Source organism: Rhincodon typus, chromosome 7, assembly GCF_021869965.1.
Source record: "Rhincodon typus isolate 14 chromosome 7, sRhiTyp1.1, whole genome shotgun sequence".
Lineage (NCBI taxonomy): Eukaryota > Metazoa > Chordata > Chondrichthyes > Orectolobiformes > Rhincodontidae > Rhincodon > Rhincodon typus.
The window spans coordinates 27096626-27122889 of record NC_063338.1 but is presented as its reverse complement, the minus strand read 5'-3'; the positions used below and the strand labels follow the sequence as shown (position 1 = coordinate 27122889).

The following is a 26264-nucleotide window of genomic DNA, read 5'->3' as shown; positions in this document are numbered from 1 at the left end:
ACATCAGGACTGTAAACCTGAGACGTCGACTTTTCTGCTCCTCTGCTGCTGCCTGACCTGCTGTGTTCCTCCAGCTCCATACTGTATTGTCTCTGACTCCAGCATCTGCAGTTCTTGCTGTCTCTTCAATTGTGGTTTGTGGTGAGACTTCTGATGGCTTCCTGAGGCTGATTCCCTCGCAGCTCCCACGTGAGTTACCTCCTATACATTACCCCCAGTAAATCCTATAAATCAGTACCTTCCCTGCTGGCCTCCCTTCTTCCTCCATAGTTTCCTGCATTAACACACCCCTCCCCATCATCCCACTCACACCCTCAAGTCTTCCAGTCACCCAGTCAGCCTCTGGAAAACTAACTGTTCAGGGTAAAGCACAGAAAGTTTGCAACAAAGGTCAGTACAATGGCTATGGTTGTCTGGGCAACGGTTTGTTCTTCAATGACTTTGGCATATCCCACATGCAGGAGAATAAGACTGCCACTGTGCCAATTGTTTGGCTTCTCCAGTATCCAATCACTTTTTTTAAAAAAATCTTCCAATCAGCCTGTTCAGAGACATTATCTCACGCCTCTGGAGCAGATGGTACATGAACCTAGGGCTCCCGGTCCAGAGGTAGGGACACTACCACATCACCACAAAAGCCTTCTGAATTGGTTGGAGTTGGCATTCAAATAGCTGTCAATTAATGTATTTAATGACCTGAACAGTGAAGGTGACTATTCAGGTAGTTTTTAATTCATAAATGACCAATTCAACAGAATATGAATACCACTAGCATCATAACTATTTTGAATCTGGAATGTCTTAATCAAAATGGAATTTCATTTATTTGATTTGACTCCAGGATGTTGATAGTGCAGATTCAGCTATATTAATGCCTCAGAACTTCAAAAGGTGATGGTTACATTCTTCTTTTTTTGCAGATGGATAATGTCTGGCACTTTGGGCATGTAAATGCTACTTGCCATTTATCAATCTGAACATGAATGTTGTCCGGGTTTTGCTGCATATGGATGTGCCTGATTCAGTATCAGAAGAGTTACTAATGGTGCCGACCACCATGCAATCATCAGCAAACTTCCTACTTCTGACCTTATGATGGAGTGAAGGTCATTGATGAAGCAGTTGATGATGATTGGATATTACCCTGAGGAACAAAGGGTTCTTGTGATGCAGTGGTAGTGTCCCTACCTCTGAGACAGGAGATCAGGGTTCAGGCTCAACTGCTTCACAGGTCCTGGAACTGAGATGATTAGCTCCCAACAATCATTTTCCTTGTGCTAGGTAAACTCCGACCAGTGGAGAGTTTTATTCCCAATTCCCATTGACTTTAGGATTCCTTAATGCCATACACAGTCAAATACTGCCTTGATATGGTGGGAAGACACTCTCAAGTTATCCCTGAAATGCAGCTCATTTGTCCATGTTTGAATGAAGGCTGCAGGACCTGAGGTGGATCTAGCAGAACCCAAACTGAGAGTTAATGATCAGTTATTGCTGAGCAAGTGCTTCTTGATAGCACTATCAAAGACACCTTCCATCACTTTGCTGATGATTGGGAGTAGATTGATGGGGCACTAATTGGCTGGACTAGATTCTCCTGCCTTTGGTGTTTCAGGACTTAGCTGGGCCATTTTCCACATTGTCAGGTATTTTCTAGAATTGTAGCTGCACTGGAACACCTTGAATTGGTTTGCGAGAATGTAAGAACTGCCGATGCTGGAGTCAGAGATAACACAGTGTGGAGCTGGATGAACACAGCAGGCCAGGCAGCATCAGAGGAGCAGGAAAGCTGACGTTTCGGGTCGGGAAGGAGGGTCCCAACCCGAAACGGCAACTTTCCTGTTCCTCTGATGCTGCCTGGTCTGCTGCGCTCCTCCAGCTCCACATTGAATTGGTTTGCGGCAAGTTCTGGAGCACACATCTTCAGTAATGCTGAATGTTGTCACGGCCCATTGTCTTTTCAGTATTTAGTGCCTCAGCTGTTTCTTGATATTATGCAGAGTGAACTGAATTGAGCGAAGACTGATATTGTTTGAGACCTCAGGGGGAGGCTGAGATGGGTCAGCCATTTAGCACTTCTGGCTGAAGATTGAGGCAAACGCTTCAGCCTGGTCTTTTACACTGACGTGCTGGGGTCCCCCATCACATGATGAGTTTGCAAAGGCTGTTCTCCCGAATAGTTATTTAATTGTCCAACATCACTGATGGTTAGATGTAGCAGGACTCAGAGCTGTTTGTGACATTATGTAACTCAGCCAAAGCAAGCTGCCTCTGCTGTTTAGCATGCATTCAGCCCTGTGCTGCAGCCTCACCACATTGACACCTCTCCTTTGGGAGTGCAGACTGCTGTTCCAGACATGCCTTTCTGCATTTGTCACTGAAGAATAAATCTACGTCTCTCATCATATACACGGGAAATTTTACTAACAGAGTGTGCAGGCCTTAACCAAAGTTTTCACCAATAAACAATCTCAGTTTTCATTGTTCAACTTTCCAGGCTTTGTATAACTGGACCAATATCAGACTGCATGCTACACCCTTCTTGCTCACAGTACGGCAGTGCCCCCTCATTTTTACATATTCACATTACAGACCAGCAGCAGCTCCTGTGAGATTCTGTATGAAAACAGGGAAATGGCATCTTTTGACTGGGTGTGTTTGCAGTTGGAGTGGTGAGGGGCAGCAAACAAAACAGGGCAGCTACCTAGGCATCCACCTTCCCAACTACAGCCAAGCCAACCCCCATAATACAGGGGGTGAGTGGTTGTCCAAATCAGCATATTAAAATAAATAATCAAGGGTCAATTGAGCTTGTTAAAATTCAATTGGCTTCATTATTCTCCTGCCCATACCATAATGTGGTTGGTCTAAGTAGGTGGGCAGGAGTGGCAGTCTGATTCTCTTATGCTTTGACAATGATTTGAAGAGAGCAGGCACTACTTTCAGGGGCAACCCTCTGTGCATTGGATCAGGACGACCTGATGGGTATCTTCCTTCCTTCCTCTCCGCCCCTCTAACCCCTCGCTCCCACCCCCAATCATAACAAGTATGAATCCTCCCAGCCCAATTGTCTTGACTAGCCTGTGCCCAGGAATCCATTGGTGGCTTTGTCCCAGAACCACTTTGCAGTCCTACCGGTGCCCACCTCTGAGCTCATGGTGCTGTTTAGTGGTGCCAGACAACCAGATTGGCTGATAGCTTTACAGGGCGGGACTCCCTTCCACTGAGGGATGGAAATTCCACTCCGCACCAATGTAGCCCATCCACAGCATATTTGGCTGACTTCATATTATTCTGTCAGTCACTTTCCTTTGATAGTTGGGGTAGGAGCGTAGGTGTGGGAGCAGTCCACACTGCCTCTCCTGAGACCCCATTAAATTCCACCCTTTATCTCTGTTTCACCATCTCATTTATCACTAATTTCAGGATTGGTGTAACAAATATAATGGCTCACTAAATGGTATAGGGTTTGAGAAAGAAGATTTACATTGAAACACGACCACAAATTTCTTCCACCATCTGACTCAGCTTTCTAAATTATACCACATAAAAATTATTTTTACTTGTGGTATTTTACTTCAAAGTTAAGTACAGTACTTTTTCAGACAAATGATGGCCACACATAGACTTGGTAACATTGTGACCTTGCCTCATTATTATATCTTCTGATTGAGAAAACAAAACAGGGTAATTGATGCTTCTGTGAAAATAAACCTTTGTGGGGACGTAGGGACAGAAACTTATCTCAGTCAGTCACACAGACTGAGGGATATCGTATCAGTTGTGTGCTACAGTCATTGCTCCATATTCAGTTCCAGTGACTTAAACAGAACTGAATATTGGACAGGCCATCTAACAGGCAGCTGATGCCAATAATGTCCATTTGTTGCAACCATCCAAGGCAAATTTCTACTCAATGAACTTTGTTGAAAAATGGAAGACATTTCTTCTTGCTTCTTCTTCTGTTTGATGGTCGGAGGGGATATTAGTGGAGGAGAATGAATCTCTGTCCATTCAGGAACTTTATTGCAACATCAGGCAAAGAGCAGCTTGATATAGAGTAATCACATGGTTGTGCTGTCAGCTTTTACCCAGCAGGCACACTGGAATAAGGCAGACTCAACTAATTTAACATAAAATCCATGGAAGCTGCAGACAAAATCTTTCACCCCATCAGAATGCCATGTCCCAGAGGAGAAAGGTCATGCCTAATCTTACTGTAAAATTCCGTTTCTCCAATGGGAGATTTTTGATGTACACATCACAGTGACTTCATAACACACTGAGAGTCACCTGCATCATTGATGCCAGGATAACTTACATTCCCATTTGTCAACACTGCAGATAACCCATCAGTTACATCATTTGTAGGGAAGATTATCCATTAACCACATCAGCTTATTTCTTGTGTTGCTTTAACTTCCTTGAGGTGTTCTTACAAAGAATTAATGGGTGTTAAAGCAACAGAAAACGTTCATCCTACCTGGATAGGTTCTGGGGACAGTTGAACAACATGTTGCAAACGTTCATTGTGATGGTGCCGAGATTCTTCCTCATAGACAATATCCCTTTCAGCCTGAGGAAGGCTCAAAAAGCGCAGGATAGTGCACAAATTTTCCCACAAGGTCCTGTTCTCTGGCGTTGGGTTTTCTTTCCAACGTAGCAGCTCACACAACCATCCCTGTAGCAGGAAGAAAGACAGACGAAGTCAAGACTGAGTTGGGAAATTACAATGCTTTGCTTTCACAAAAGTGAAAAAACATTTCAATCTGCCGAGTGAAAAAATTAAACAAAGTCTTGCTCTGCATCTCACCATTTACAGGTTCCAGATAGTTAAATGGTCAAATTGTAATTTTAGTGTTATGGAAATATTTCAGGTCAGAAATACATCAAAGTCTATCTGGTTGAAGATAAATCAATTGTTTTTGATACAAGATATATGCTCTTTTCAATAGCTTAATATTGATAGAGCATACTCTCTAGTCAGTCTTAAAACAATGAAAGCATTCATTTTTTGACAATTGGATAGATATGATTTGGAGATAGCAAGACAAAATAGAAATATAAATTATAATGGGGTTGCATCAGTTTAAAGCATGATTCTAGCAAGATGGAAAGGGCAGAAGGCCTTTGGAGGGAATCCAACATGGTGGTGGCCATTGAGTCTGTTGTAATTTTCATAATAACTATATTTATGAGCTGTTTCAAAAAGGTGCAATTATTGCAGTACCCAAGACTTGGGCCTACATAGTTTCTGGCTCACATGATAGCCAGCATGTGATCTCACATACAAGATGATAAAACTTCTTTCCTCAATTATCACATTACTTCCATATATAAACCATCCAAAATGCTTATCAGTCAGATAGACAGCAAATTTTCTTTTTTTTTTGTCATTACAGTCTTCTGTTCATAATATTAGGTGATTTTGTTGCTCAACTCTCATTGGTACTACATTGACTTGTATGCTGTGATAAACTGTGTATGTATTCTTTCTGTTAGAAGAAAAAGTTGTCACAATATTGTAATCATCTTAACCACTGCACATTTAATCATTCCCAACCAGGATTCAGGCTTATGAAGGTTAACCTTTTTATTTTAATTCCATGCTGGCTATGGTTATAAAGCACCTCCCTGGTTAATCTGCCTATTTTTAGACTGAGAATATGATTAAGAGGCTTTAAAAATACGTTTGCTTGCAAACTTGCGAGTAATGACTGTAAGTTTTACTTAGTAACTCGCAAATTATTGTTAACTATACAGCAGAGCTTCAACAATATTTGTTATAGACTAGCCCTTGACCAGGAGATAGGATTAGATTTTGGGACTGCTTTTCAGAGATCACTGAAAAATTTGTTCCAAGCACAATCACACTCATCATGTGAAGTTTTTAAGAGATAGTCATATTTCTGTTATTTAGGGATGCAGGGACAAGAAGAGGCCGTTCATCCCTTGAAACTATTCTACCATCCAGTTAGATCATACTTGATGTTACCTCAACTCCATATCTTTGACCCATGTCCTATGATATACATACGAAACAAAATTTATCTAATTTGTCATGGAGATTTCACCAAGAATCCATATTCTTTGAATTTTGGAGAAAGCGTTCCAAATTTTCATTACATTTCATGTGGAAAAAGTGGGGTTTTTTCCACTTAAAGAGCACAGATCTAATTTTAGTATTGTCCTGCATTCACTACAAATGCAAATACTTTCTGCAGGCTGGATTTTCCATATTTTGACAATGTCAATAATGAGCTTCATTGGAAGGGTTGACTCTGTGAGCCCAGGAGACCGGTCTCACACAGTCTTGTGCTCAGGAGCAGTGAAAGTGCTCACTGGTGCCAGGACTCTCTGGAGTTCATGCTGTGATCACCACATTTAAACCCAGCCACACACCGTTCCAAAAATTGTGAGCGAGGAACTGCTATTAGTGTTGTGCCATACAATTCCAAATGACATGGCTGAGAGATACAAGTTGACACCCATTTTGCTGTCTGGTGGAGGAAGGTAACCCTGTTTGGATTGCCTTCCAAAAGCGTTGGAATGCCCTAAGACAGTGTCATATTGCCAGTTATATAACCACAGTGAATACTACAGCTGAGTCTGATGCTCCCCTCAAATAACTTGAAAGATTAAAATGAAAGGTAACTTTTCCCAATGAAATACTTCTATGAAATGCATCATGCTGCATAAAATAAGCCACACAAATGATTGTGGAGTCATATGGACCAGGAAAGTCCTGGGGCAGAATCTTAGTTTTCCTTCCTACCCTTTTACCTATGGAGACATCACAGGTGGTCCACAGCTATTTAACGCTCCAAAGGGACTTAGCTGGAGATGAGCCTTCCGCCTCCACTTTGGTACATGTCCTGCCTTAGAACACTACCGGTCAATCCAATTGGCCAGCATCTCTGTTTTCCAGGCAGTGCCCGTGGGAGGGATGGCCATTACTGTGAATACAAGCTGTCTCCCTAACTCAAAAGTGCCATAACCCCAGAACACAGGGAAATTAGGAACCTTATTACAAGAACAGATGGCTATGATGGGCCTGCATGGTTTTGATCTGGAGGCTGGGCAGGAAGGAAACATCTGAGGGACTTGATTTTGAAAGGGAGCCAATAACAGAGAAGTAATGAACAAGCAGCATGCTGGAAATTTTTCTCAAACATATCCCTAAAACTCCTCACGCTTGAGGGTACAGTGGGAAACAGTGCTTAGCGACCTCTAATTGGCCAATTAGGCCTCTAATGGCAAAAGGGTAGACAGGCTTCCCTAGGCCTCAATAACCCTTGTAAAATTGTGGACAGATTAGTGCAGAGGGAAATAAACCAGGGACATTTTTCAGGCCACCCCCTCTCCAATCACCCTGCAATCTAGTCTACCAATGGAGGCCAGTAAAATCTACTCCAGATTTGATTTCCCATCTTTGTTGAGTGAGGTCAGGACTCTGTGGGAAGCGATTGCTGAGTCCCTTGCTGAGGTGCTGGAGAGTGGAGGTTGGCTAACGTGGTGCCATTATTTAAGAAAGGTGGTAAGGAAAAGCCAAAGAACTATAGACTAGTGAGCCTGACATCAGTGTTGGGCAAGTTGTTGGAAGAAATCCTGAGGGACTGGATTTACATGTATTTGGAAAGGCAAGAACTGATTAGGGATAGTCAAGATGACTTTGTGCGTGGAAAATTGTGTGTCATTAATATGATTGAGTTTTTTGAAGAAGTAACAAAGAGAATTGATTAGGGAAGACTGGTGGACATTATCTATATGGAATTCAGTATGATGTTTGACAAAGTTCCTCATGGTACATTGGTTAGTAGGTTAGATCACATGGAACACAGGGAGAACTAGCCATTTGCATTCAGAATTGGCTCAAATGTAGAAGACAGAGGGTCGTGGTGGAGGGTTGCCTTCCAGACCAGAGGCCTGTGACCAGCGCTGTGCCACAAGGATCAGTGCTGGGTCCACTGCTTTTTGTCATTTATATAAATGATTTGGATATGAACATAGGAGGTATGGTTAGTCAATTTGCAGATGACACTAAAATTGGAGGTGCAGCGGACAGTGAAGAAGGTTACCTCAGATTATAACAGGATCTTGATCAGATGGGCCAATGGGCCAAGGAGGGGCAGATGGAGTTTAATTTACATAAACTGCATTTTAGAAAGGCAAATCAAGGCAGGACTTACACACTTGACGGTAAGGTCCTGGGGAGTGTTGCTGAACAAACAGACCTTGAAGTGCAGGTTCATAGTTTCTTGAAAGTGGAGTCACAGGTAGATAGGATAGTGAAGAAGGCTTTTGGTATGCCTGCCATTATTAGTCTATTAGCATTGACTATAGGAGTTGGGAGGTCATGTTGAGGCTGTACAGGACATTGATTCAGCCACTTTTGGAATACTGAGTGCAATTCTGCTTTCCCTGCTATAGGATGGATATTGTGAAACTAGAAAGGTTGCAGAAAAGATTTACAAGGACATTATCAGGATTGGAGGGTTTGTGCTATAGAGAGGGGCTATTTTCCTTGGAGCATTGGATGCTGAGGGGTAACCTACAGAGGTTTATAAAATCATGACGGGTATAGATAGAGTAAATAGGAAAGATCTTTTCCCTGGGGTGGTGCAATCCAAAACTAGAGGGCATTGAATTAAGGTGAGAGGGGAAAAATTGAAAAGGGACCTAAGGGGCAACTTTTTCACACAGAGAGGGTGGTGCGTCTATGGAATGAACTGCCAGAAGAAGTGATGGAGGCTGGTACAATTAAAAGGCATCTGTATGGTTAGATGAATGTGAAGGCTTTAGAGGGATATGAGCCAAATGCTGGCAAATGGAACTAGATTTATATAGGATATCTGGTCAGCATGGACAAGTTGGACCGAAGGGTCTGTTTCCATGCTGTATATCTCTATGTCTCTATGACTGTAGGTCATCCAAGTTAGGAAATGGTGTATTACAAATGGACCAGGGGCTCGGTTAGGGAAGGAGAAAATCAAGCAGCACCCTATTCCTGACTGCTATCCAGTGATCTTTGGTGAAAAGTAATGCATTACGTAAGCTGATAAAGTACGGCCAACTAGGTGAAATACAGGAGGAATTCTGGCCCATGTAAAACCATATTATAGACATTGCAGGACAAACCAAGAGAATGGAGCCAAACGGTGTAAATTCCTAATTTATGTAATAACATAAATAGGTTACATTCATAACTATGTCTTCAATATTGTTTAGCATCCATAAGATTCTTCATTGTAGCCAAGTTACAGAATTTACAACTTGCTGACACAGTAGATACTGTTTACCAACTCATCTAGCAGAATATTAGCAAATTGCTGTTAAATTTGTTGAGATGAGCCATGAAGCAAAGGCCTTATTGAGCGGACTTATTAAAATTGCTGTAAAAGTTTTGAGTCTTTATGATATTCTTTCCAATGCACTATATATGCATAGGAGCTCTCAATAATGTTGTCTTCAGCTGGACCCGAAAACAACAAAGGATCAGCAACCTGTCAAATCTCTCCAGGAAATTTTGCTGGTGGGTTCGTAACACTGCAAAGGACAATGCAGGCATGCCTTGTTTTGAACTTGGAATTCAGCAAAGCTAACGTTTTGAATACCTGCATATTGGCTCAAATCTTCCTGTCGTCAGACCGTCAGAGATCGGACTTATGTTGGAAGATGTGCACCCAATCCCTGTGGGTGTCCTGATACACGGACATACATTGGAATTTCTTGGGAAGTTTAAACTTCTTACGTGCCTGGAACCCTCTGTATAAGGCTCCAATTCTGAGCTACATTGGAACACTTCTGTTTATTCGTTGTTCACAAGATGACAGGGTTGCTGGCTGGATCAGCATTTATTACCCAGAGAGGCAGTTCATTCAATTCACATTGTTGTTGGTCTGAAGTCACACGTCAGCCAGACTAGGTAAGAACTGAAGCTTTCTTTTCCTACAGAAAACTGGTGAACCAGATGGGATTTTATAACAACAGACACAGTCGCCATTAGGCTATCTTTTAATTCCAGGTTTTATCAATCTCGTGTTTCACCATCAACTACCAAAGATTCTAACCCATGTCCCCAAAACATTTGCCTGGGGTTCAGGATTACTAGTCCAGGGACATTACCACTATCCCACCACCTGCCCCGCTTGGGACAGACCCACACAACTTACCTTGATAGATATCCAGAAAAATGTTAGACAGTTTAAAATCGGGTGTAAAATCCACAATCACCACATGCCTTCCAACCAACTATCTCTCCAAATGTCTAATTTCGCTGATAACCTGACCTACTCACCAACCCATCTCCCTAAACAGCCCCCTCAACACCTACACACTCATTGAGTCACTCACTCACCCATCCAACTGCCCACCTACCTAACTGATCCACCATCTCAATCAGAACTTCACCAGCTACCCACTTTTACTCTCAAACGAATGCCCATTCAGTTATGGACTGGACCTTTAAAATTAAATAAAATCAGAAAGAACTGTGGATGCTGTAAATCAGGAACAAAAACAAAGTTGCTGGAAAAGCTCAGCAGGTCTGGCAGCATCTGTGAAGAAAAATCAGAGGTAACGTTTCGGGTCCTGTGACCTTTCCTCAGAACTGAGTTCTTCAGGTCACCGAACCCGAAACGTTAACTCTGATTTTCCTTCACGGATGCTGCCAAACCTGCTGAGCTTTTCCAGCGACTTCTGTTTTTGGACCTTTAAACTTACTTGACTACGGCAGCTAGTGCCATAAAAAGGGATCCTGTCCTTTCTTCCCCTGACTTTAATGCAATCTGATGAAGTTCCCCAAGAAATGTTATACTGCTGATTTCTGCTGAAGTCAGGATTAGAAAAATCCCATAAGAAATGGGTAGTAACGTCCAGTCGGGAAAATCTTTCTAGGCAGCAGCAATGTGCACAATGTTACCACTGACCGGAAGATTCAGAACCGTGCAAATCTTGCAGCAGTGCCATGGATTTGAAAATGGTCTGCTCCACAAGTCCAAAATTCACAAAATTATCTGCTGACCTATGAGCTCCTTTCTGAGATGCAGTTTGCCCCTTTAGAGTATTACTTAACCCACGCACCACCACCCCACCCCCTGACCGCTTCTTCAACAAACAGATAATTTGTTTCAATGCCAGCATCAATAAACTTTCATTTTATGCTTGCAGTAATTCAGGAAATGCAGTGTGAACCATTGTGCAGCACAGTGTGCAGACAGGAATGAGATAACTAGCCTTTCTTGAGATCTTTAATTTTCCGTATACAAACGCAAGATTGGATAGACTCTCAACATTCGGTAACAAATGACGTGATTGCAATATGATCAATTAGACGTGAAGAAATATGACCGAGCACTGTTCACATGCCAGGCAAATAAGTAGTGCATTTTGGATGCATTTATGAAGAAATGGACAGATATGTCTCCTCTTAATTAACTTTATTCCCTCCAAGTTGGCTCACGCTCTCAATTCAACTCAACAATAAAAGGTTACACTACAGGATCCACTGTTGTCCACTGGACATCAGTGTTTTCTCAGATGGTTACTGAGGAAAGTCCTCAGATAACTTTACAGATGCCAACTGTGAGGAGAATAATCTTTTCTTTTAATTGCCTGGAAGCAAGATTGTGTCAGATAACATTGGATTAATAATGACTGAGACATTAAGTAACTATAAAAATAACTAATTTTATCATCTTCCTAAGAGCAAAATCGATCTATCTCATTATAACTAGCTCATAGCTCTTTTCTTCCTCAATGAGAATTTTCATGAAGGACCAGGGCCATTGTGCAGAACATAAATGATGTAAAAGATAAGAAAAATTAAGTAAATCAAGAAAATGCAGTGAAAGGTAGAGTCACCATCATCCTACTGGACCATAGGGCTGCTCTCTCATTAGACAGAGACAACTGGTCGTGATTTAACTTGAGCGTTGCCACACCTCAGGTGAGGGGAAAGGCCATGATAGCCCTTCATTGCTTCCTTAGCCAGTACAGAAATTAAACCAACACCATTGGCATCACTCTGCATAGCAAACCAGCCATCCAGCTAACTGAGCTAACCAACCCTCTTGAATGACAGTAACTTTCGGTTTAAAAAACAGTATTTCTGTCTTGCTACCTACCACAATTTAGGAGGTTTCGAAGTTTTCAAATCCTGGGGAAAAAAAAATGAAATGATGCTCAATTTCAACATAGTAAGGAAACAGAGAATGGAAGGATTATGAAGAACTTCCTGTTTGCATTCTCAGTTTTCAAGGGATTAGTGAGGATGACCATTATCTATAAAACGTTCAGGATTAATAATCTAATCAACTCTGCTGTACTAGAAAAACTATATTCAGAGTTGTATCTCCGCTGATACCTTAAAATGCTCATAAATGCTTTGACTAAGCTTTTATGTAACAGACTGTGTACAAACCAAAACTAGACATGGCAACAATTTATTCAGATCCACAACATGAAGAGGGATTTGCTGCTTTTGTAATAATGTGTGCGTGGATTTGCCTGTTTCTCTTCCAAATGTGCAGTTATGAATTTAAACAGCATTTCAGATTTTCATTATGTGATATTTAAGTTCTACATAATATATTTTGTGATAGTATTATTTTGTACAGCCGAAGGCTGCAAACTACTGGATTCTTCTAAACCTGTAGCAAGAGTGTCCAAAATAAGAAAAAACATATTACATTGGAGACACTGTGAATATATTGTCACTTCAAAGACTTAATCTCAGCAATTCAATTAGAGAACAAATGGAAAAAAAAAATTATTCAAATGGTATTTATGGTCCCAGCTCCAAGAGAAAAAGTAATTCTCATAAGTACCATAGAAAAAAATTCCATTTGAAAACATTTGAAATTTGCAAGCACAAAGTTAATTTTGAAATTTGAATATATCAGCATAAAACATAGGCTTAAGTTGATGAGCCCAAAATAAAATATCTTCAAAAATAAGAATAAAATTCTGTGGTTTGTGAAAATTTACTGTGATCCTGCGCACTGGAGGAAAAATATTCACCTACACAATATCCTAAATATTGGGAACAAACCAAGAAGAGAAATTGTTTTTGTCCCATTAGGCAAATTTCATATCAATGTATACAAACTTTTTACATAATTAACTTTGGTGGTTATGCCAGTCCCACAGTGCATTACTCATGATGGTCAATAGAGAAGTGTTTATCCTGAAAACTACATTTGATTTAAAATATTCCAAAACATTTAGATGTTTCATATAACTAGCATAATGCTCGAAGTCTGATAAAGTTTAACTCACATAACACCGATTTTTCTTCAGGTAACATTTTATGTCATTTATTGTTTGAGTTCTGCATTCAGTTTTGGTTTTGTAGCCTGGAAATCCTGGTTTGACATATTAGTTTAGGAATGTTCAACACATTGATTAAAAAAAAGTGAAAAAAAATCAAACGAATATGATAAGAATTTCAGTGCTGCTGCACAGTCAATTCTGGCTATAATTCAGAACGCCTTCAAGTCTGAACAAAACAAGTTACAGTGGTGGCAGTCAACCTGGGTTTTAACAGCCTGTAGTTTATGCAAAAGGAAGGGAAGACATTTTTGTGCTATAATTTCAAAATGTGTCACAATTAGATCTTGGATCTGAAACCAGGTCAGTTTTTCAGGAGCCTTGCAGTGTATTCAAAGTCAAAATGAATCAGCAGTATATTCAATACAAATATATGGGTCAGAGAACCAGAGATGTTTAGCTTCTGGTCTAATCCTGGAAATGCTGACTAGAATCCAAACAGTTCTCACGGTGAGAGGAGCAAAAAGACTAGGTAGGAAAACTCTTAGGCAAATTCCAGTGGGGTTTTATAGGTAGCACACTTACCTCTGTTTCAGAAAGTTGAGAGTCCAAGTTCTGTTCGAAAGACAGAATGAAACATTTTAGGCTGATGCTCCAGTGCAATGCTAGTGGAATGCTGCATTGTCAGGAGTGCTGTTTTTGAATGAAATGTATTACCAAGATACTTCATACTTAATTTGCCTGAAGGACTGAGGTTTCGAAGTATTGTGGAAAAGGGAATGTATTTCACGTTTGTGGACAAACCTGAAGACATTCCTTTAAGAAGCATGATTGAACATTCACTGCAGATTATGGGGATTTTTTTTAAAAACAAGGCTCCTAGTAATCATAGGACTGGTGATAACTGCGTGTTTTGCTGTATACCTGGCTTGGAGATGTCCTATTAAAAAAACCAAAAGAACTACGGATGCTGTAAATCAGGAACAAAGACAAAGTTGCTGGAAAAGCTCAGCAGGTCTGGTAGCATCTGTGGAGGAGAAAACAGAGCTAACGGTTCGGGTCCAGTGACCCTTCTTCAGAACCTGAAGCTCTGAAGAAGGGTCACCGGGCCCAAAACGTTAACTCTGTTTTCTCCTCCACAGATGCTGCCAGACCTGCTGAGCTTTTCCAGCAACTTTGTTTTTGTTGGAGATGTTCGAGCTGTATCTGGTAAAGTTGCAGCAAGCCTGCAAAGAACAAAGTGAGTTGGAGGAAACTTGCTATGGTCAAGGTACCTGGCTGATCTCTCCCTTATCAGGTAACAAAATCAACTATCAGTTGAAGGTTAAACTCAAGTGTTCTTTTGAAAGAGTGATTGAAAGAACATCTCAAGATCATATTTCGTGAGCAAGCTGTATCCACAGGACTTCAGAGGCAACTGGGCGTGATTACTGACCTGACCACAGGGTGCCATAACATCAGCTTTGGGAACATACCAAACTTTATCCTTTTAATTTCATGAATAACCCATTGGCCAAAGTGTTTTTATTTCAGAAAGCAAATTGCTTGTGTGTGTGTCATATTAGAAGGATAAGCATTTATACTTCACTATGTTAATCAATTATTGCATCTTTATTGAACAAGTTTTGTTTTGATAATAAACCATTAATCATATTTATTAACAAACCTGGTTGATAGATTATCTTGTTTAAAATCTGATATAAATACGGTATTTAATTGGATATCTTGGTGACTAGATAAAAGTATTTTTATTTTGTGTTGGAACCACAAAGTAGTGAGACTAGAAGTGACAGAGCACATTTCCAGCCTCATTTATAACAGATATTAAACCAGAATCTTACCTTTCAAGTAAATGTAAAAGTTTGCATCAGGCTATGCTGAAAAGCTCAGAAATTATCTCAATGCCCTGGTCAATATTTATTCAACAATCCACATCTTAAAGCAGATTATTTACTCATTATTATCTTGTTACTTGTGGAAATTTGCTGTGCACAAACAGGTCGCTGCATTTCCTTCAATACAACAGCGAATGCACATCAAAATTACTTCATTGGCTATAAAATATTTTGGAACATCATGAGGTTGTAGAACAAACCATATAAATTCAAATCTTTCTTTTTCTTTACCTCCTAGTGGCATTGACAAGTGGTCTGGTATGAAATAAATCAAAAGTGATTCTCCTTCTTAAGACAGAAGTTTTTTTTTTACAGTTTCTTCAATTTCTCTTAATGAAGAAGACATTGAATAAGTAAATGATGTCCCAAATAAGTAAATTTTGCATCCAGTTAACACGCAAAGCAGGCCAACATCCAGATTTGTTATAAAATAACTCATCTCTGCTGTGTGGGACTCAGGGACTGTACTGAACTAAAAGAGGCAGAGGGGCTTTTCTCTTTGAGAAGCAACAGTACATCATAAGAACAGTATACGTTTCATAATCAAGGCACCTGCAGAGCAAGAGTTGAAATAGGACAAAGAAGAACAAATAGATTACGATGGAGAGATCACAAAGAGGAACTAAATAAGAAATGGGTGGACGTAAAAAAGGAATATTACAAGGTCTATTAGACAAATTAGCCATGCTTGCTGAAATGAATGAACCTTATTTTTAAGCTAAATTGCTGATTGTCAGTGGAACTTTCATGTAATTGGTTATTTGTGGAGTTCCCCACACTCCCCAAGTGAATTATTCCAACAGATGGATTCTATGCGCATGAATGTACTGCACAGTTCTTGCCTAGAGATTTAAAATTGCCAGGATTACAAAAATGTTTGGATAGAATTTTATCAAGATACAGAATCTCTTCCATGGATTACATTTTCTATAACTGAACTTACCCCTCTCAATTAGTTGCCACTGATATAATAACCTCGAAAGAAATACACAGGAATCAAGAATTTCTGCAATGAGTGCAAGTGGCAATCTGAGGGCAAATTACACTCAAAATTGCACTAGTTTTGTAAAGAGAAATTGTGGTTCAAGTTTCCACACAAGTCATTCATATATTCACAAATGTAAAAGGGTCCCATGAACCAGTGGAATTGGACAGTGCTTCAGAATGTAACTGTTTATTTTATTTCCCTGCATTAAAATATTTCTTGATGTACTAAGAGTGCTAACCTGGTGCAGCTTTGTTCATACTGCCAAAAATGTGTTTATACCGAGATAAACTACACTTTTATTCAAGTGTGGTCCACAAGCTGTGAATAACTTGACTTTAAATAACTGAAAATGACTGTAAAAATAATACAGAAATATTAACTAGTTTCATTGCCATACAGCAGTCAGTTTCTTAGTAAAGTAAATCTTCTTTATTTTTAAAAAGGTATCTGTTAGTAGAGTTATACTTAAAAAAAAAATCAATTATGAGAGACTCCACAAAGGCACAATGAGCAGAAACTTGTCTTCCTAATTTTCAGCCTCAGAGCATGTCTAGTGTTCTGGGCAGGCCCATCTTCCAGTACAATGGTTTCAAAACTAGCTCCAGAGATTACAGACACCAGAGATGTGCTGGACATAACTTGCATTGAAACTTTTGCAATGGCTTAACCAATTCTGTGCCAATTGTGCTGGGAAAATCCAGCATAGTTGATCAGAAGCCAGCATTCTCTGAATAGGAGTTAAAGAGATGTTTACTTCTTGTATTGAAATTATTTTGCAAATTATAAAAAAGTGACAATTATTTTGATGTATGTTTTAGCAACATGCAAAATGAGTTCAGGTGCTAGTGATGTACACATTTTGTCAACTATCCCCATTATAAACTTCCACATCTACATTCATAAAAGTAACTGTCGATATACAATGGTCACACTGTGACAACATTCCCAGCAGTGTGACAACTTTAGATAAGTAGTTCACATTATTCATGTAGAAATAGGAATTTATGGTGTCATTAAAGACAAAATATATGAATTTACGTTGGAAACTCAATTATGTGTGCATGCAGTGATCCAATTATCTGTGGCCTCTAAACTTGCTTCATCTGGAGGACAGTTGATTTAAAATCCCCAACGTACAATACCAAGGGAGATTACCTATTATGTAAATGTTCCCATATGTGTCCATCAGACTTCAAATTTTACACTGTTACGTGTGCCAATTTCTGCGTAAGATTTTAAAATTAAATGTGAAAAGGGGAAGGAAATATAATCATTTCCAATGTACAGAGAGCTTTTCTACACACAAAAAATTCACTTCTAATTGATTTAAAGAGACATATTTTTAAAAACCTTGTGAAAACAGGCTACTGTGATCTCCAACAATACAGTAGTCTATTAGCAACTAGCCTCCAATTGGATGAAAGCAAAATACTGCAGATACTGGAAATCTGAAACAAACACAAAATCCTGGAAAAACTCAGCATCTGTGGAGCTAGAAACATAATTAATGTTTGAAGTCTGATCAACTTCTTCTCCTGAAGTGTATAGTAATTAATTGTGTTTAAAACTACCAATCAACTTCTCTTGCCTAAAATATGTATGTGGAATTTCATTCACCCAGATTGTGAATTGCTGCAGGAGATTTCTCAAAATTTTAAATTTTAGACTTAAAGAGTTTTCCATACTTTAAATTTGTGTCCATCTCGCAATCTCGTTTTCCCTCTTTCCTCTCTTGTCCATTTTTGATTTGACGTTGAATTCTCAAATACTAATTGGATCTCTTATAGCCCTTATGGTGTTTATTTCTCAATTATTAAATCTAATTGATTTAGGAGATAACCTTGTTTGTTTGACACATTGTTCTCAAAGGTCCCCAGTGAGCCATCATTCGCATTGAAGCTGGAGAGTCAATAGATGGGTCTTTGTCATAGACTGGACTGGAGTCTGCTATTGCTGGTAAGGAGGAAGACAAACACGTTTTCAGCATAAGAATATAAGGAATAGGAGCAGGAGAAGACCATATAGCTCATCGAGTATGCTCCATCATTCAACATGATATTGGCTGACCTTGGGCTTTCATTCTCCTTTCTCACATGCATTCCATATCGCTCAATTCCCTGAGACTCCAAAAATCCATCTAACCCAACCTTAAACATATTCAACAATGGTGCATCCACAACTCTGTGGGAGACAGAATTCCAAAGATTTGCAACCATTTGAGTGAAGAAATTTCTCCTCATCTCAGTCCAAGATGACCAGGCCTTTATTCTGAGACTGTACTCTCAGTACCCATCCTGACAAGCACCTTTCATAACCTTGAATGTTTCAATGTGATCACCTCCCAATCTTCAAAATGCCAAGAAATACAGTTATAGTTTAATCAGCCTTTCGTAGGCCATCCTTTCATCCAGGGGTCAATCTAGTGAACCTCCACTGTACTACCTCCAATTCAAGTATGTCCTTCCTTAAATTTCGAGACCAAACCTGCACACATTATTCCAGGTGTAGTCTCGTTAAAGCATTACACAAATATAGCAATATTTCCTATTCTATTCATCCAATCTTCTTGCAATAAAGGCCACTATGCCATTGGTTTTCCTAATTGCCTGTTGTACCTGCATGCTACATTTTTGGCTGGAATTTTCCCATTTTCAGTTAAAGTGTTTTGTTGAGTGAGATTTTTGAGCCTGGTCCTTCATGGCTCGGAGCAACTTCCTCATGCAATTGTCTGTTCTTCAACTCCTTGAATGATGCAGCTAGGTGCTTGGGCACATTTATCCAGGAATCACAGGTGCAGAGAGCTGCAAGTGCTGACCACTTTCAGAAGCATCCAGCATTCATACACATTAGTGACATGTAAGGCCCACTTCCAATGATACAAGCCCAGAATGCGTCCTCACACTGTGGTGCTTGACTGTTCTCACCAAACACAAGGCAGAGAAGAAAATAAAGCTCACTTCCCACTTTGTGGGCAGAGATATGAATGTCTTCATGGATGGGATTGTGGAGATGACTGACAATCCTTTCTGAATGCATTGTGCTAATACTGGGTTTGCAGTAAGGTGAATTTGTGTGTACTGGTAGCTATGTGCGTTAATACACAGATCTCTATACTTTGTAGAAAGAAAGAAAGAACGCGTACACACAATGCGCCTGTTTCTACTCAAGCAAATATGTGCCAGCCATTCATTTGTTCATTTCTCAGGGCATTGCCCTAAGCAATTGGAGACAAGTTTGGTTTAAATTTTGAATAAAGCCTGGAGTTAACCCGTAAATCATCATTAATTGGTGCATTTTTCATGGCAGTGTCTCTACCAATCTGAGGCCATTTGCTAACCAGTCAGCACTGTCCTCTCATGCAGCAGAAATATTGGTGTTTGCCTTGAATTGGTATTTTTGCGGATTGTCCTGATGATTGCAAAATGAAAAGCTTTGGCAAAGTATGTCTTTTTTTTCAGCAATACTCAAGTTGTGTTCTACCAAATGATTATCAGTGTTCCATTTGTTAGTTTTCAATTTGATAGGACTGTTCCTGAATAGAACGTCATAACTAATGGATCCAATAAGTCAGAAGCTATAATTTTTAGAGCTATGGGATACAAGTCATCAGAATTTAGAAGACAGTCATCCTCTGAATTTCTCCAATACATTTTCTCTGCAGATATTCATTATCTTAACACCCACATACTTATTAGCCCCAAGGATATTCTCTACTTCTGTTATGTAGCTTTTGTCTTCCACTGTGAAGGCAAACACAAAATATTTGTTCAATGCATCTGTCATTTCTTTCATTCCCCATGATAATTTCTCCTGTCTGCTTCTCAGGGACCAACATTTACTTTAGCTGCTCTCTTCCTCATTTTACATTTATAAAAACTCTTACAATCTTCATACATTCTGGTATAGTTTACTCTCATATTCTACTTTTTTCATTTTTTACTGAACACATTGGTTCCCCTTTGCTGGTTTCTAAAACATTCCCAATGCTTTGACATACTATTATGCTTTGCAATATTATAATGCTCCTCTTTCAATCTAATACTGTCCTTAACCTTTGTAGTAAAATGAGAGGATTTTTCTTGCTGTAATTTTGTTCAATGGAATTTTTTTTATCATTTTGAATTTTTCTTTAAATGCTTCCCACTATTTATCCACTACCATACCATTCTGTTTATTTATCCAGTCAAACTCACCCAGCGTTCCACTGCTGTCCATACTATCAAAATTTAAGATTTTTCTGCTTGTTTTAATATTATGTAATTTTCAAAATAAGAGTGGAATTCAATTGTATTATTATCACTATTTCCCAAGGATCTTTTATTACAAAATTACCAATTAATCCTGCTTTACTTGACAATACTAGATCTAAAACAGTTAATATGTCCAGTTGGTTCCACAAGATATTGTTTCAGGAATCTAACACAAAAGTATTCTACAAACTTATCTTCCAGGCCATGTTTGCCAATTTTATTCGTACAGCCTATATGCAGGTTAAAGTCACCACAATTATTACATTGCCTTTGTTACAAGGTCCAATAAGTTATTGTTTATTGCTCTATCCAAATGGTATAACTATGTTAGGGGGCCTTTAAACTACTCCACCAGCATTTTCTGACTCTTGTCGTTCCTGATCTTAACCCATACCAATTCTACTTGTTGATTCTTTAAACTAAGATTTTTTCTCATCTTTGCCCTTATGTTGTTCTTTCATATCAGTTCTACTTCATTCTTCTTTTCCATTCTGACTGAATTTCGAAATATTGTGTACCCTGGAATACTTATTTCCTAACTTTGGTCAACTTGCAACCATGTCTCTGAAATTGCAATCGGATCTAACCCATTTATCTCAATTTGTGCCATTAGTTCATTTATATTATTACCAACGTTCTACCCATTCAGATAAAGTGAGTTCAATTTTTATTTACGGCTATTCCCTTCACACTCCTTAGTCTTTTGTGCACTGTCCCTTTCTATCTCATTCAGTTTGTCTTTACCCACATTGTTACAATTTTCTATCAAATCAACATTTATCTTTGAATTTATTAATCTCCCTTCACTTGTACCCTACTACCCCCTCTGTTAGGTTAAAGCCATATTTCCCTAATCTGACCATTAGTAGATGCACTCGTGTCTGCAATCTCACTTCCTTCCTGTCACACTTTGGAAGTTATTCTCTGCATTGCTACCCTACACAACAGCCTCTTCCTTTCTTTTTAACTGTCCAAATCTCATTTGAACCTTCCTGCCACTACTAATTTAGTTTAGTTTAATGCCTTCTATACAACCCTATCATATGGCAAGCTAGGACCCTGGTTTCAGGTGAAAACAATATTGATGGTCCAGTTCTGTCAGTGCCCCATGAATTGAAACCATTTTCTCCCTCACCATCTTTGAACCAAACATTCAATTCTTTGGTCTTATTCACCCGTGCCAATTTGGTCATGGTTCAGGTAGTTTTCAGAGATTATTTGTGGTTCTGCTTTTAATTTAGCCCCTACAGCTCGTACCTCCTCAGCAGGACCTCTTTCTTCTGTTTATCAACTACAGGGGCTGAAGCTCCTTTATTATTGCCACTTCAGACCTCAAACCTGTCTCACTTGCAGTCAGACCTGCCTGTCCCTGAGCACAGACCAAATCTTTAGTACTTTTCTTTTATTCATTCACGGGATGAGGGGGTTGCTGGCTAGGCCAGCATTTATTGCCCATCCTTAATTGCCCAGGGGGCAGTTAAGAGTCAACCACATTGCTGTGGGTTTGGAGTCACATGTAGGCCATACCAGGTAAGGATGAGTAGTTTCCTTCCCTAAAGGGCATTAGTGAACCAGATGGGTTTTTCCAACAGTCAACAATGGATTCACAGTCATCATTAGATTCTTAATTCCAGATATTTTATTGAATTCAAATTCCACCATCTGCCCATGGCAGGATTTGAACCCAGGTCCCCAGGACACCATCTGGGTCTCTGGATTAATAGTTCAGTGATAATACCACTAGGCCATTGCCTCCCCGCGATGGGGAACTCAACCAAAGGAACCAAAGTTTCCAAGTAACTTTCTTCTTCCCTGAAGCACAGAATATAACTGATCAACTTTGAGCCAAAGTTTCTTTGGCAGCAGATATTTACTGCAGATATGGTTCCAGTGGATTATACTGCTGTCTACCAGCTCCTACATACTGCAGCTGCAAAACATCACCTGCCCTGCCATCCTTAACTTTAACTAGTTAAATTTTGAATTTGGCAATATCACAACGTAAGATCTGAAGTATATTAACTCGTCAAACTAGTTAAGCAAAAATGTAATGCAATACCTATAACTAACCAGCAATAATTTAAACACTGCCTCTATGTAGAGAGATACAATCTTAAAACTCACCAACCAATGACAGATCTGAACACCTTTGAAAACTCACCAGCTGCTGGATGCTAAAAGAATGGTATTAAAAGCAAAAACCGAAAGAACTGCAGATGCTGTAAATCAGGAACAAAAACAGAAGTTGCTGGAAGTTCAGCAGATCTGGCAGCATCTGTGAAGAAACAATCAGAGTTAATGTTTCAGGTCCAGTTCTGAGGAAGAGGAACTCAAACATTAACTCTGATTTTTTTCTTCACAGATGCTGCCAGACCTGCTGAGCTTCCAGCAACTTCTGTTTTTGTTCCTGGTAGTAAAAGCAATGCCTCCTCCCCCACGTGCACCAATTTCCCACATACATCAAATTCCCAAGTTAACACATGTTAATCTTGCACTCACATTTCATCACCTCTACATTATGGTCCTGTGTTTTAGAGTACTTAAAATGAAAAACAGTTACAACTGTGTGAAAGGGAAACGCTCCACAGATTTGCCTTTAGCCACAGGTAAAGCAAGGTAAGCTTGAAGAAAGTGGGGGATTGGTTTGTGGGGGGGGGGAGCTCATGTAGATGCCTAAGGTCATTCTGCAGTTGGAGCCCTCCCAGGCAGCTTCCATGGGAATACCTCACTTTACAGGACTGTCCCATATGGGAGGCAGCAGTCATGCTGTTGGGATGTTATTCATCCCATATTTTTGATCCTTGACACATGTGCAGAATGCACGTGCACCATCCTACCCTGCCGCCTGCACTTAAATAAAAGCAAAATGCTGCAAGAATGCTGGAGAAACTCAGCAGTTCTGGCAGTATCTGTGGAGAGAGAAACAGAGTTAACATTTTGAAACCGGTATGACCTCTCTGAGCTCCCCCGGCATCATGCCCACCCTAGCTGTGTGATTGTCCATGCCCCTTCATTTCTACACCTTCTCCTCCAGCAAGAGTAGGTCACCATACTTATGTCCTCAACCCCAAGGGGGTGTGGGTGGATGTGGCCTAAAGCTGGCCTTTTAATTAAGTTAACAAGTTATCTGTTACTTGTGGGTAGGAAGCAGTTCTGCTGTCAGTCCAGCCTCCAAGAGTGGCTCCGGAGCTCGATGGTGCTGGCAAACCAACACGCCAGGTGGCAATGCCAACTTATGCTGCCACCAGTTCAATTCCCACACCCATCAGGCCACAGAAACTCTGCCCATGGTGCCCTGTCTACCATTGCATAATGTTGTATGGGGTTTGGGGGCGGGGGTGGGGTTGGGCAGTGTGGAGAACAGAGTGGCCATTTATCTGAGAGACTGTTTATTCACCGCGGCTGTGATACAGTGTGACAAAAAAAAAACTTATGGAATATCAGTACTAATCCCAGCATCAGCAGGTCCCCCTTTTTTTTTGTTTGACTTGTTCTTGTTTCTCCCTACACCAGAAATACAGAGATTTGATTATCTCCGCTGCAGCAGCCAAGATAGCAACACCAGCTGTTCTCATTGTGCAGCCTCATCCTCAAAGCCTACATGTTAATAACCTGATCATTCCATTTTCTCCTTCAACTGCCGGCTGCAGCACGTCGAAGAGACAAAACCTTGTTCCATCTGCAGCAGCTGTAGGCACTGAACTGTGAAGCCACTGGGGATTTATAAACTAATCTGTAATACAACACTGCCTTGTTTTTACATGTACAGGCCAGATTCACATAAACCTGAACCTCTCTCTCTCTTTTCGGTAAAGAACGAGGCAAGGAAACAATCGCTGTTAACAACCTGAAACCAACAAACTGCCACGGTACTTTATTCTTCCTTCTTCTCCCTAACCCTCCCCCTCCCTTCACTGCCCTGGAACCAGTATGTGGTTTGGCGCAAGCAAACCAGTGCATTAGCCATTCGCTCTTTAAATTCTTACTTTCCATTCTCCAGTGGTCAATACATCCTTTGAAAGGGCAGATCCACATTAAGTCCAAATGTTGCGTGGCTACTTCAGAAGTTTCTCTCCTGAACCAATGACACCAGGTGCAACACACAAGGTGGGAAGTGCGCCAGGTTCTGACTGAAGGATCAGATGCATTGTGAGATTTATCAATTGTGGAGGTCATCGGGGTGGAGAAGGAGAAGATCTCACAGCGGGCCTCTACTGACACCGCTGTGAAAAGGTTGCATGTTTAATTTAACATTCACTGCTAAATCTGCGATAAACTGGCTGCAATCTGTGTTCGTTAATACCTCTTTAATAGAATTTGTTGCAGGTCTCGTTATGTACTGCGTGTCTTCTCTCAACTGACTTTTAAGTAAGAAAGTGTTCAATTTGTCCCCAACATGACAGGTCCTGACCTTGGAGCTATTAGGAGGCAGATTATGTGCGAGTGTGACCATGTGTGCAGGCGTGTGTAAACAAAATTAATTTCTGGCAAAAGAGGCGCCAGCCAGGATCCAGATTCAATGACATCATGATATCCAAGGAATTCCCTACAGGGAAGCCTAATGGCATCTTTTTGAGAAGTCTAATATTCAAGGTGAAGTGGATTCACAGTAATTAGAGAATTATTAATCCTGTTTTCCCCTAAAGTATTTGCATGACTGATCCGATTAAAGGATCTACATTTCAACAACATGCCCTTCCCAGCAGACCTGGTGAAATTTGTGACAAAGCATAGACTCTGACATATTGCGCTCTGTGTATCCAGCTGGTGTTCTAATCACCTGTATTAATTTACTGATCTGCTTTATTTTTTCATTTTCAAAAATAATTAAAAATGCTTTGCAAGCAGAGGCATTCCTGAATAAGTCGACAGTCTTGGAACAAGAGGCAAGCTGTGCAGCCGAAAGCTCACCACAGCATGCTGAATGGTGCTACCTCATTTATAGATGGGACTGAGCCTTAACCCCTCAGGGCTGTGGGCACAAGCACAATATGCAGATCTTTACTGCGCATCAAAGAGTGGCATATTTAATCGCTCTGGATGAGTCACTCTGTTTAGTCTATGGGGTGTTCTGAATAAGCACCCGATGCCGTGTATGGTGTTGTTAGGTGGCTCATGCGGAACAGTATAATGGCATTTCACACCTGTGATTGAATGTTTGCCATTTTCACTGGTGTGAAATACTTCTCTTAGTGGTGTGAATGATTGCTCTCACCTACAGAATAAAACCTAGCAGAAATATTTAGTGCCATTGTATCGAAGATACCAGTGCTTCAGATACCCATCGACATAGCTAAAATGTTTTACATATTAGAACTTCACTGTGCTTGTCTGTTAACCCTTCCAGCAGTAATAGTTAGGTTTTGCATGAATATATTGCCTTTTAAAAGACATACATTTTTACAGTACTGTTCACAGTTTCAGTGTTTCTCAAAAGGAATTAAAGGTGATTAAGCGTACACACAGCATGGTCTCTCAAGCAGCAATGAGATAATGAACAAGGAACCTGTTTTGTTGTGGTAATGGTTGAGGGGCAAATATTGGCAAAGCCGTCAGGAAAAACTCCCCTTCTCTTCGATAGTGCCATGGCATCTTTTGCATTCCTCCAGGGGAAGCCAACAGGACAATGATTTTACAACGATAGTAGGAACTGCCAATGCTGGAGAATCTGAGATAACAAGGTGTAGAGCTGGATGAACACAGCAGGCCAAGCAGCATCAGAGGAGCAGGAAAGCTGACGTTTCGGGCCTAGACCCTTCTTCAGAAATGGAGGGTAACTTCTTCAAGGTAGGCATCCTTAGAAGAGGCTTCGCAGTGGGGTTAAAATTGTTTCAGAGATAGTAGGAACTGCCGATGCTGGAG

The 26264-nt window shown here is 40.2% G+C and overlaps 1 protein-coding gene across 1 annotated transcript in view; it reads right to left on the bottom strand.

The window, feature by feature from the left end:
• satb2 (SATB homeobox 2) overlaps window positions 1–26264 on the bottom strand; it is a 166540-nt gene that overhangs the window by 44660 nt on the left and 95616 nt on the right. The window contains exon 11 of the mRNA XM_048599022.1: window positions 4484–4681. Coding sequence (XP_048454979.1) covers window positions 4484–4681 — 198 coding nt within the window. The remainder of the gene's footprint in view (window positions 1–4483; window positions 4682–26264) is intronic.